Below are 12,766 nucleotides of genomic sequence, written 5' to 3'. Positions count from 1 at the left end.
AAAATTTTAAAATACTATTATCTTAGAATATGAGTGATATTTAGTTATAGCTGAGAAAATATTCAGATAGAAAGCTTTAGAAATATATAGCATGTCAGAAATGCCCAATAAAGTATTTAAGGAAAGCCTGCCTGACTTCTCTTGCTATCATTCTAAATCTGAGCAATCAAGAGACAGACTTCTGAAGAAGTTTATGGACATGTTCTAGGATTCTTTCAAATACAGGGCTGATACCAAATGGTGTCATCAGCTAACCTACCACTTCTTTCCAGGCCTGTCTTTGAAAGAAGGGAGAAGGAAAGGCTAGGGGAAAAGTAAATATAAATAAATAAAAATGTATAAGCAACAGTAACCTAGAAAAAAATAAATAAAGAAATAACAATAGTTCATGTACCCCCAGTAAAAAGACAGAAAGTTCTTAGGGTGGCATGGAAACATTGCTCAATTTATTAAGTGACTTGCAGGCAGTATCATGCAGTCAGAAATGCTCTTTGCAAGCTGTACTCTGAATTCAACCTCTGAGCAAGAGATTGTAAACAGCCTACTATATTTGCAAAGTAGCAATTTAGCTTCTACCCAAGTATCATTGTATCATTACGCATATTTAGTTGTGGTTTTTTTTGTTTGTTTGTTTTTTTAAAGTCCCTCAATATAGTTAGAAGAGAGGTAGTTCCAATAGTTGGTCCTTTTTTTGGAAGCTATTAATAATCAGATGGAACTCACAAACTAGAGAAAAATCACAGTATGGTTTGGGTTGGAAGGTAACTTAATCTAATCCAAACCACCAAATGAAGAAGCCTTTTACAAAGCCAAGATGAAAACCAGAAAGAGAAGTAATTTAACACTGTCTCTGGTAAAGATGAGAAATACGGGGAAAAAAGTATTTGCTGAGTAAGTATTATACATAATATAATAGTACCTGTCCAGGAACGACTGCTCTGGCGAAAAGCTTATTTAACTGAACCAGTTCATTGGGTGTTGTATCAAATTTCAAGGCAATACTGTTTAAAGTATCTCTTGATTCCACCTGTATCAATTGGGGGGAAAAAAAAAGAAAAACAAAAACAAACCTGTAAGCAGTTAGTTCAAATAGTGGTTTATAAATTTTAATCATATGTAGGTTTACAGAGATTTTCATAAACAAAGTCTTTACATCTTTGCCCCCCAAAAATAACTATCTCATTAATATTCGTCTACTGCAAACTTGTATAAGGACACCTGTCTTCCCACCCAGTTTCCAGGTGGTCAAAAGAGTTGGTCACACACATTGGGCTGCAGCTCAGACATTGCACCAGAACTAGTTTATAAATTCATTGCTGGGTACCATTGGTCATATACACGATCAACTCATTTCACAGAACCTCACAGCCTCCCTCTTCAGCTTCACTTCTCCATTCCTCACTTACAGAAAAGTTAAAACAAATCTCCATAAATGTTAACACTATTCTCCTATTGGAACAAACTTCTGTTAATCCGGTTTTCAAGTTAAAAATCATCACTTAGATCAAAAATAAAGCAAAACAGGTCAACTAGTATGACAACAGATGGAATATACACTTTATGGAGTAGGTGATTTCTGAGTAAGGATTTTTGCAAGCTCTTCTTCTCACTCCTACACTTCCTCCCCATCTCCCAAAACATATTCAATATGAACTAATTAGAAGAAAGTGAGGGGAGAAGTTGATTTTGAAATCTATCCATGAATTAAAGAATTTATAGGAAGCGTTTAAGAACAGTGATAATCATATGACAAGAAAGCATATAAGTAAAAAGTCTCAATGACACTGGATTTCATAACCACTGTATCAGGGAACTAATCTCCTATCATTTAAGAAAAGATCAAGCAATTTATGCAAAGACAAATTTGTGGATCTAAACACAGAGTACAACTAGGAAAACTCCACTAACGGAGTCTTAATGCCTTCTCATTTGTCCCTCAGCTTACATCTGCATGATATATACCTCTAATACTCACTGTTTATATGGATTAATTATTCACAGGCTAAGCTTTCTTTCCATTTTCAGTCTATTCACTGAAGTTTAAATTATCTTGACAGCTATAGAAAAGAATGCTTTCTCCTCTAAGTTCTCTTAAAAAAAAAAAAAAAAAACACAACAAAAAAACATTATCAAAGGGGAAGAAGGGGAAGAAGGTAAAGGTGGGGAAGACAAAACTACCTCTTTATTTCTACTATGTTCTATACACAACTGTTTTGAAAAAGCACGTCATCTGACTGCATATCCATCTCCTGCTCTTCACACTCTTCCTTAAAGACATGAAGAGCAGCATGTCTTGCATGTCCCATCAACTGGTGCTAGATCTAAAAGGTAAATATTCTTCACTTCTGCTTGAATGAATGAGCTGGGGCAGAAAAACTGGGGAGGAGTATGAAGGAAAGGTCACAGAGAATACACATTATAATAGCTTTTGGTTTGACAGTAGCTCCACCCTATACACAACCACACAGAAAACGTGTTTGGAACTGAAAGACCAAAGCACTCTATTTCAGTAACCATACTGAAGTGTATCATAGAATCAGAGAATGGTTTGGGTTGGAGGGGACCTTAAAGCCCACCCAGTTCCACCCCCTTGCCATGGGCAGGGACACCTCCCACCAGACCAGGTTGCCCAAAGCCCCATCCAGCCTGGCCTTGAGCACCTCCAGGGATGGGGCATCCACAGCTTCTCTGGGCAACCTCTTTCTTCACTCAGAGGGTGGTGAGGCACTGAATTTCCTCCTAGCATATACCCTAAACCTCCCTTATTTTAGTTTAAAGCTATCCCTCCTTGTCCTATCACTACACTCCCTGACAAAGATTCCCTCGCCAGCTTCCCTGTAGCCCCCTTTAGGTACTGGAAGTCCACCATAAGGTCTCCCCAGAGCCTTCTCTTCTCCAGGCTGAACAAGTATTTAAGTAGCAAAGTATACATTAGGTTAGCCTGCTTCCAACCATAGTCTAGTTTGGACTGTTTCAGTTAAATTAACATATTCTACATAGCATAACATAATGTTTAATAGTAACCAGTAAAGTATCACAGGACACATTCATTCTTCACAGAAGCTGTAAACATTCTGCCAGAATGCAAGCGTACATAATTTAGTGTTAAATATTTAATCCCCCAATACTAACACATACATTTTATTAACGTTGTGAGAATAGCTGGTAAATACATATCCTATCTGCTGCAAAGCAAAAGTAGCATGTAAACTGTTAAATAATTGTTCCTCAAAACGCATTTCCCCCTTGAATGTTCCAGAGCTTAAAACTGAACAGAACACTAATCCCAAAATAAAGGGTATTTTTCAAGTTCTTAACTTTTTAAAGTTACATCATGTTAGCAAACACATGTTGACAGTACAGGAATTAACAAGCATAACTGACAGATAAAAAGGAACAAACTATATCCCTTAAATAGGGAAGCAAGTTGTCCTGTAACAAGTGCTAGAAACATCATGTACTTTGCAGACTATCATGCTTCAAGTGAAAACAGAGGTCAGTTTGGGATACTAATATATTTAACACTCACAAGTGGGAGTCAAATACTACTGGAATACTAGAATAATACTGACATTATTTTTTGTAAATGTGCATGTCAGCCTAAATTCACTAAAATGGGTAGTTATTGCCAAAGAAATGGCAGTAAACTATTTTGGAATAACTTCTGTGTTAGGACAATTCTTTGTAGAGGAAGCCATTAATGGTACACAGAGCAGCAAACACCTCTCTACTGGTATATTTGATGCCTGAAAGGACCACTGTACCACAGCAATTCAGTACCAGATGATCACATAGTTATGGATAAGTCACAATATTCTCATATGCCACTTTTAATTGGTACTAAGGCAGAAAACAAAAGAAAAACCTAACCAGACCAGATATTTACTACTTATTCCATAGACTACAACAAAACGGACAGCCAAATCACAAAGTATAGCAGTGTTTCCATCAGTTCTATATTTTACAGGTTTGCTGAAACTGCTAAATGAGATTCAAAACTTTGCCTAATTCAGAAGTTTGCTTTCACGTCAGTGTTGGAGGAAGACTCAGTTGTTAAGTAGATATTCCATGGGTATCACGTAATGAAAATATTTGAAATTTTACACTAACATTAATAAGTCAAAAGTATTCAGTTTCAAAACAACTCTTAAGCCTGCTAAGAGTGCATTCATTCTTCTCAGCTTTCAGAGGTCAGACCGGCTGGTGAGATCACTGAGCAAGTGAAGGTGTTTATCTTCAAATCACGATCATGAGAAAGGCAAACATAACCAAGCTTCCTTTTCTTATCTGGTTTTAAGGTTTGCACAGGTGAATCTAAACGCTACATTAAGTTTATCAGTGCTGGTGCCTGAACTTCCGTCTAGTTCTCCAATTCTTGGGCTTTCTGCCATAAAAAAAAAAAAAAAAACAAAAAACCAAACATCTAAGAGCTTAAAGAATAACTGTGGAGAAGAGTAGTTTAAAAACTGTGCTGGGTCTGGCTGGGATGGAGTTAACTTTCCCTGCAGCATCCCATACAGTGCTGTGCTCTGCACTTGGAGCTAGAACAGCATTGGTATCACACCAGTGTTGTGTCTGCTGCTGAGCAGTGCCGGCACTGCACCAGGACTCCCTCCAAGCCCCCCAGAGCCAGGAGGCTGGGGGTGGGCAAGAGGTGAGGAAGGAACATCACCAGGGCAGCTGGCCTAAACCAAAGGGATATTCCCTAGCATACGATGTCGCACTCAGCAATAAAAAGTGGAAAAGGGGAAGGAGGAGGGGGGCTCTCGTGAAGACGTCTGTCCTCCCAAACAACCACTACACGTACTGAGGCCCTGCTTCCCAGGACGTGACCAAACATGAGTCGTTGATGGGAAGTAGGGAGCAATTGTTTTTTCCTCCTTGCTTCCAACACAGCCTCCGCTTCTATGTGGTTCCTCCCCTCTTTCTCTTCCCTTTAATTAAATTATCCTTATCTCAACCCATGAGCATTTTTCTTTCCAGCATACTTTCTCCTCCCACCTCTTCTTTTAAGGAGGGGGAGTGAGAGAGCGGCTGTGGAGAAGCTCAGCTGCCCAGCAGGGTAAAACCACCAGAATAACTTATAGGCAAAGGAGAAACTCTCCATGGCATGCCACAGCCACCCTTAAGTTTTTTTAATCCTTTTTCACCCTCCCTCTTAAATCAATACTGGAAGAAAGGGGAAAAAAACAAATTCCTCCTTTCCCAGGAGAAAAATAAAATATATAAAAAAGCTTTCTGTACATTGTGCCTAGCTATTCAAACACTATTGCGAATATTAATATTAAAATATTTCCATAAGCATACTTAAAGTCCTATGCTTCATCTTCATGGGAAAGTTTCTCCTTCTAAAGGAAGAGAGGGAAGATGAACAATGGTTACGTTGTTTCATGATTTTCACTGAACAGCAAGATTTGTTCAAATACAAATAAAACCCTGATAAAAACCAACAACTACTGACACATGAAAACATTTTTCCCCTACAAACAGTCTGAAAGGGAATTGAGCAGGCTAGCTGGTGCCTTGAAGTGGTTCACTGCATATGAATTGGAGTTGTTCCTTCAATATATAGATTCAGGTATAAAGACTGAAAGGTATTGATTAATGAAAATCCAAACCCAAGAATCATTTATTTGGGATGCATGAGGCTGAACACACACAAACACTGTTTCGTACAATAACTTTTGGTATTAAAGGTCTTTTTTAAAGTGTAAGTAGCTCTCCTACAGCCAGTAGCAAGAGCTTCTAATCATCAACTCTCTATGAGTTATACAACAAAAGGCCTTTTTCTGCAGTTTCTTCTGCCTTATGCAGTCACTTACATAGGTACAAAAATAAGCTTGAAATTCTAAATTTGCAAACAAACAAACAAAAAAAAAAAACAGTTTACAGATATGACTAGATACAGCAAGAGACACTGAAGATCCGAGTAGTCCATTTCACTTCTCCAGTAACAGCCCAATTCAAACACTCTCCAAATCATCCTGCCCCATTTGAGCAGAGGTACCTCCAATTACAGAGCACCACTTGTATTCATGTTTGCCACACATGCACCAGTAGACAAATGGCTTCAGTCACCCCTGACTAAGGTTCTAGCGTCTTTCAATTTAACAGTTTGGCAAAAACTGTTGGCTAATTTACTTAAAAGCCTTATTCAAATATCAGTAGATTATCTGATTTTAAATGAACTTAACTGTCATTGCATTTCTACAACTGAAGTTTGTTTGTTCTTCCATTAACGTTACACATTTAATATATATGAATCAGAGTGCAAAAATTTGTTTTATGCAGTATTTCAGGGCTAGTTGTCTGAGAACCAGAAAGCAAAACAATAGCTTAAGAATATTATGAAAGAACTAACAAAAGTAGAGACAAGAAGACCAGGAAGAGGGGTGAGGACAAAGGAGAGAAGAGGACACAACAACTTTGACTGGTGTTGTACCCAAACTTTTGGCAGTATCAGATCAACTAATTTTTAATAGGCCTAATTGCTGTAAGATGTAACATCAGGAAAGTGGAACTTATAAATAAGGTAAGAACAACTCCAAACATCATTTTAAAGTTAGTCAGAACATACAACAGATGAAGTAACACATTATGATGTACATTTTCCAAATCCCCCCAGATTGGGAAAAAGACTATGACAGCAGCAAGTAAAGAGGAGTCAGATGAGAACATAACCCTAGCCTTGAAATGAAGCATCACGAGAAAATAAATAAATAAATAAAAGCACAAAAATTCCTATGCATGTAGGAGTCTAAACAGGATGTAAATGCTTATGATGGTAATAAAATAGCTGCCTCAGAAAAGACAACCTTGACCATTCACAGCTACCCCAGAATTGAAAGCAGAATCCACAATTACTCTTGAAAGGTATTAGCACACACTGACCACTACTCTACTCTCAAAATAAGCACATTCATCAAATCATTACAGCAATTAAACCTACGTGAATACTTGGAATTTAAGCCTAACAAACTTGCATCTGTTTGATGGTCTCCATAAAAGCACTTGCCACCCACAACCCTTGAGCTAAGAAAGGATCAGAATTTCCTCCTAATTTTACCTTAAGAAGCAGACTTCATATGCCACTGCAGTTTTTTTTCTCAGCATACAGTCCAACTGGTTTCTAACTAAAACAAACCAAAGAGTAAAGAAAATCTAGAGACTGGATTTAGCACTAAGTAACTGGGAAATGATCACTTCAGAAGTGTAACAGTTCAGTGGTGAGAACTCCAGCTAAAGACCCTGTCTTAAGACTCTGCTCTACTATAGATTTGCATGGAATTCATTTATTGGTAGCAGGTTCTTCTCATGATCTGGACCATGTACACTTCTTCATTATTTCAGGAGAGGAACACATCCTTAATCCCCCAGAGAGCTGAACAAACCAAATCAACATTTACTTTACAATTTTTCAGCGGCTGGAATTCAAACAGCATAAATTTGTTCTGAATTTCAGCTTCAAGAAAGCCTTTATTATAGGCTAGAATTCAGTTCTCAGTAAGAGGCAAGCTAATGAAATTCATCTTGCTTCACTACACATATCCTGTGCCTCTCCCCAGATTAGTATCACAGCCTTCTTAGCAGTTAAGCCATTTAGCTTAATGTAACATTAAGAGTTAAGTCTTCCCCATCTCTAATTCTTGAAATAAGAACACCAAGAGATCAAGTACAGACATTTATAGAAGTTCTTATTTTTATTTTATCCTGTCCAGCTTCAAAAGCATTCAAAAATAACTGCGATAGGCTTCCTCTGTTTTAATGTTAACCTTATAAGCATTATCTAAAGGCTTAATTATATTTCCACTATATAGCACAAGACAGATACTTCTCACTTCAGTTTCCCTTAGTAACCATAAATGTGAAAAGCTGACTGCAGCACAGTTTGAGGGTCATTTCAAGAACAGAACAGGCAGAGAAAGGCTCCATTTTCAGATACTGCTGGAAGAACAGATCCATACTGTAGAAGGTATAGATCTATGAAAATTATTAGAAGGCGGCTGGAAGGTCAGTATCAAGATACAGCCAACCCTCCCCCATCCCTGCATTCTGTTTTTTTCTCCTAGTGTCAACAGTTTATTAGCAATGCTGAAAGCAGGCAGCTTGCACATGATTTTATAATTAATGCTATTTACTGCTTCTAACTAGTTACATAAAACTGAATCATTCACCACATTGATTAGCTTGATAGTAGTATTATTTTTAGTTTTGTCTTGTTTTATTTTTGAAGAAAGCAGGCAACTTAAAGAAGTATTATAAAAGCATTAGTCAAGTACTACTAGCTGTCTAATTGCTGATTTAATTTCTGTTAAAATAAGTCAGATATACCAAATTATAAGATTAAAAGTAACGCACATCACTGTTTTGCTTATATTTAGTACTGAAAGTAAGTCTGCGCTTGCTTTGCAATGACATTCTAATAATCAAACAGCAACTTACAGAATATTCAATAGTCCCTTTAGGCTTTTGAAAAGACATTCGTCGCCCATCTTTCTTGTCTGGGGTCTTCTTCTGGCCAGTGTCTGAAAAAAATTGAGGCAACGTGCGTGTTAAATTCATTTTCCTCTCTCAGTACTGTCACAGGCTGCTGACTACAGCCCCGTGGGCAGACATCTAATTCACCAGTTACACAGCTTGCTCTCGAACAGCCAGCCAGCTGCTAGAATAACGACTTCATTCCCCTGCAATGCTTTAAGAATCTGACCAATATAAACCACTGATAACTGAGAATCAATTAACTGCATAAGTACTTGCTAGTAACCAGGAAGCTATTAATGAAGGAAGGCTAAATAGGTGACCTAGGCAAGCAACATTTCTGGAACTGCTGTTTTTAATTGGTTTTCTATTGCACCCAAGTCTGCTTTTGTCGAGAGGGGAGATGATCTAGCATTCCCTGTGTGTATGAACTAATCAGCTTTTTTAAGCTAAATGGTGTTTGGTAAGTACAGAGTATTTAAAGTTTCTATGTAAAACAAAGGGAATTCATACTTAACTTCAGAATTATCCTGTTTGTGGCAAACGTGAAGTATGTACACCCTACGCATAAATAGCAGGATTCTATATAACACATGTTAAGAGCTGTTCTTTCTATTGACACATCTTATTTTGACAACCTCCATTTTGTAAGCTAATCAACAATTTGTACCTAAGTACCTTTTATTTTTTGAATAATCTGCTTGATATATTTATGACAAAGACAGTGTAAGAGTGTAATCACATGATTCAATAAGAAGCATTCAATACTATGTCTTTAAAAATAATTTTTAATATATCCATCTATGAACAAGTCTTGAGACAAATCCCTTAACTTACAACTTTGTCACAAGGTCTCCACCTTCAACAGTTAAATATCTGCTATTAAGAAACCCAAAATATTTACACGAGATGTTATGTTTCCACACCACACTGGCATTAGTTACTGTTGTTTTGATACAAACTGCTGGTACCATAACTGAATATATTCAGCTGAATATTTCAAACCAAATTGGACATAAGACAAACTTTACAAAATATATTCTTTTAAAACAGCTTCACATGCAAAAATTGAGAGCAGAAAGCATGCTTTATGTTTACATAAGCTGAGGTAATATGTAAGCTTGCTACAAACTTACAGCAGCTTCTACATAACACTACTTTTAATTAGTATCCTGACAGCAACACAGGAAAAAAGATTAGAAGAATGCTTGTATGAATTTCATCTCCCAGCCCCACAAATTTCTGCATAGGTAGCTGAAACTATCAAGACACAAGAAAAAAAAAAAAACATAAGTTACATAGAAAGTTCTGCAGTGAGGAAAAAATAAACATCCAAGATCTAACACCTCAGCAATTATCTTACATTGCAACACTGGGCAAGCTGTAGAAGGCAATAATAAAAGTGATTTCTAGCCAACAACATAAGTACTTTCCTGGGGTGTTCTTCCTACAAGGAAATATACATTGGACTGATTCTACATTTTTATATATATATTAAAAAGCAAGTCTGTACAAGAGTGCTCCCATGCCCACAAGATAAAGTTTGATATATAGATTATATTATGTTAAGTTTTAATAGCTATAAACAATATTCAAGATGTTAAGCCGATTTTTAAACATCCTCTAGAAATTCTGAGTCTGAAAACTGTAGCTCTGCATCCTGCTGTCTTCATCCAAGACATTAAAAGACATTTCTTCCCTAATTTACTAATTGTAGATTTAAAAATTAAAAAAATACCTAAAAGAAGCCTTCATTACTGATGATATTAAAAACTTTTAAAGATGTCACAAATGTTTCCAAGGGAAGTTGAATCAACCAGTAATGAGTAAAACACACTGGAAGTTGCACCTAGAATGACAGCATACAACATTTTCCTCTTCCACATCAAATATTTTGTTGCCAAAGTTTCTACCCAACCTTGCAATATGTGTGCTTCCTTATCAAGCTGCTGAAGACTGCAAGGCCATTAGACTTACATCTGTGCTATATTTTCCAATCTTACAAAACTTTGCCAGCAGCCTAATCATTTCTTGCCACAGAAGGCTGGTTCAAATACTCTTTCACAAGTCAAAGGATACACTGGAAGACAGGCTGAAGTCATTTAGGATCCCATACAGGCCTTAACCTATACATGGAACAGGCCTCTATTAGAACAAGCAAATTCTCTCAGCCCCCATCATTAGCTACAAATACAGAAATCCCATACTGTAACTTATATACATACTTCATTTGTATATACCTCCCCTCCAAAATTAGGTTTCCTTTCTCTTCTTTCTAGCTTGTGCATGCAAGTGTCTAAAGAATTTCCAGACAGGTGCCCCTCAGGAGGTCAAGTTAAGTTATTCTCTCCTCTTCTGGCAAGGGAATAGAAGAATACAGCCTTGCTCAGATAATGAGCTCTGTTCCTTTTGCCAGAAATAAAGCAGAAAGGCAATTCCTTTCCAGAGCAGATGGATCTACTGTGCATTATATTCACAACATTTCAGGAAAATACTGGCAACCAGGGGGAGGGAAGGAGCCTATTGAAGGCACATATAAGGAAAGCAGATCCCAGGAGAACTCTCACCACTAGACACCCAAAAGCTCATGATCTACAATTTTTATGTCCCCTTCCATGTCTAATGCAGCAACCCCTTCCCATCCATCTGTGCCCACTTTGATCCTTTCCCTCTGATAGCATTATTTCCTCCTCATTACGTGGATACAGGATGCAAACGCTTCACGTTCTACTTTGACCCAAGTCCCCTGGGTCTAGAAGTGATGGATGCAGGCAGCGCTGGGCTACGTGTGCACCCCCCACCCAGCCAGACAAGCACATGGACATCACCATCAAACTCCCAGCCTCTACCCACATCAAGCACTTGAGCTGTCTGATCTTTGAGAATTTGTGCACGTCACCAAGAGCATCAGAAACAAAACCGGGCAGTATTTTAATTGTGAAAATGGGTCAGAGTAGCAGGGACATGTGTTCTAGTTCCCTGGTGGTACGCTATAAAGCCTCCAGCGATCTTGCTGAATGAAAGTAAACTCATCTTCCAGCCATCCTTGTATTCCTAGTGTGCTAGGAGACATGGGAAAGCCAACACAGCTGTCAGCATAGGATGCAGTGGTCTGAGAAGACCTCAGCAGCAGTGGGAATCACTCATTTTACTTATGTGAACACTTTGTGTTCTCAGACCACAGGTATGAGACCGACACCACTGATTGTGCTGTGTCACACAGGACCTCAAGAATCAGCCTAAACATGTTTAACAAGTGGCTTTGTGGTGCAATGTTCGCAGGTCTGTAGCCATGCTGTTTCAGACAAACAAGACAACACTGTGTAACATCTAAGTTGATGATTTAATTCTGAACTACCAGTTAGTAGGACTGGGTCTCTACAACAGCTTGATACCCTGAAGAGAAGTAGTACATGCATCAGAGCCGTAAGTAACAACAGAATACTTGAACTGTGTATGACTTAAAAGACTACAACTAGAAGACAGATAGGTAGAGAAGACAGCATCCAAAATGACACCAAAACAATATTTTGTCTGAATGCTGGATGCAAGCATACAGAAACCGATGATGAGTTTAGTGAAGCATTGCAGCGCAGGTATGTGGCAAGGTTTTGGTAACAGGGGGCTGCAGGGGTAGCCTCTGTGAGAAGAATTCAGCAGCTGCCCCAGAGTAGATAAGGGCCAGTTTCAGTCAGCTCCAAAAGAGACTCACTACTGCCTACAGCCAGGCCAATGAGTGATGCCTGCTCTTCTGTGACAGCAAATTTAAGAAAAAACAACACTTGTGCCACAGCAGCTGGGAGAGAGAAGAGTGAGAAGCAGCGCTGCAGACCCCAAGGTCAGTGCAGCAGGAGGTGCTCCAGCCATGCAGCAGCAGTTCCCCTGTTGAGAGGCCCCTGGTGGAGCAGGTTGTCCCCCTGCAGCCCATGGGTCCCACATGGAGCAGATCTCCACACTGCAGCCCATGGAGGAACCCCTTGTAGAGCAGGTGGATGTGGCCTGGAGGAGGCTGCAGCCCATGGAGAGCCCCCACAGGAGCAGGCCCTGGGCTGGAGCTGCAGCCCATGGAGAGGAGCCCACGCAGGAGCAGGGGGTTGGGAGCTGCCGCCCATGGGTGACCCATGCTGGAGCAGTTTGCTCCTGGGGGGATGGAGCTGTATGGGAGCGGTGCTTGAATAGCTGCTGCCTGTGGGCAGCCCCCACAGGCTCAGTTCAGGAAGGACAGCATCCCATGGGAGGGACCCCACAGGGAGCAGGGGCAGGGAGGGACCACAGCCCCCATTCCTGT

At 39.1% G+C, this 12,766-nt stretch overlaps 1 protein-coding gene across 12 annotated transcripts in view; it reads right to left on the bottom strand.

Annotated features, from left to right (window-relative positions):
• OXR1 (oxidation resistance 1) overlaps positions 1 to 12,766 on the bottom strand; it is a 267,820-nt gene that overhangs the window by 55,854 nt on the left and 199,200 nt on the right. For 8 of the 12 annotated variants that reach the window (XR_011093154.1, XM_068672484.1, XM_068672485.1 and 5 more), the window contains 2 exons: positions 8,443 to 8,525; positions 920 to 1,027 (listed from right to left, as the gene is read on the bottom strand). Coding sequence is in view for 11 of the 12 variants with exons in the window: in XM_068672484.1 (XP_068528585.1) it covers positions 920 to 1,027; positions 8,443 to 8,525 (191 nt within the window). In the remaining variant the exon portion in view is untranslated. The remainder of the gene's footprint in view (positions 1 to 919; positions 1,028 to 8,442; positions 8,526 to 12,766) is intronic. The other 4 variants (XM_068672491.1, XM_068672493.1, XM_068672492.1 and 1 more) reach the window with 2 other exon arrangements.

Source organism: Anas acuta, chromosome 2 (genome assembly GCF_963932015.1).
Source record: "Anas acuta chromosome 2, bAnaAcu1.1, whole genome shotgun sequence".
In the NCBI taxonomy this organism is placed as follows: Eukaryota; Metazoa; Chordata; class Aves; order Anseriformes; family Anatidae; genus Anas; species Anas acuta.
The sequence above is the reverse complement of the archived record's forward strand: the minus strand, read 5'-3'. Positions and strand labels throughout refer to the sequence as shown.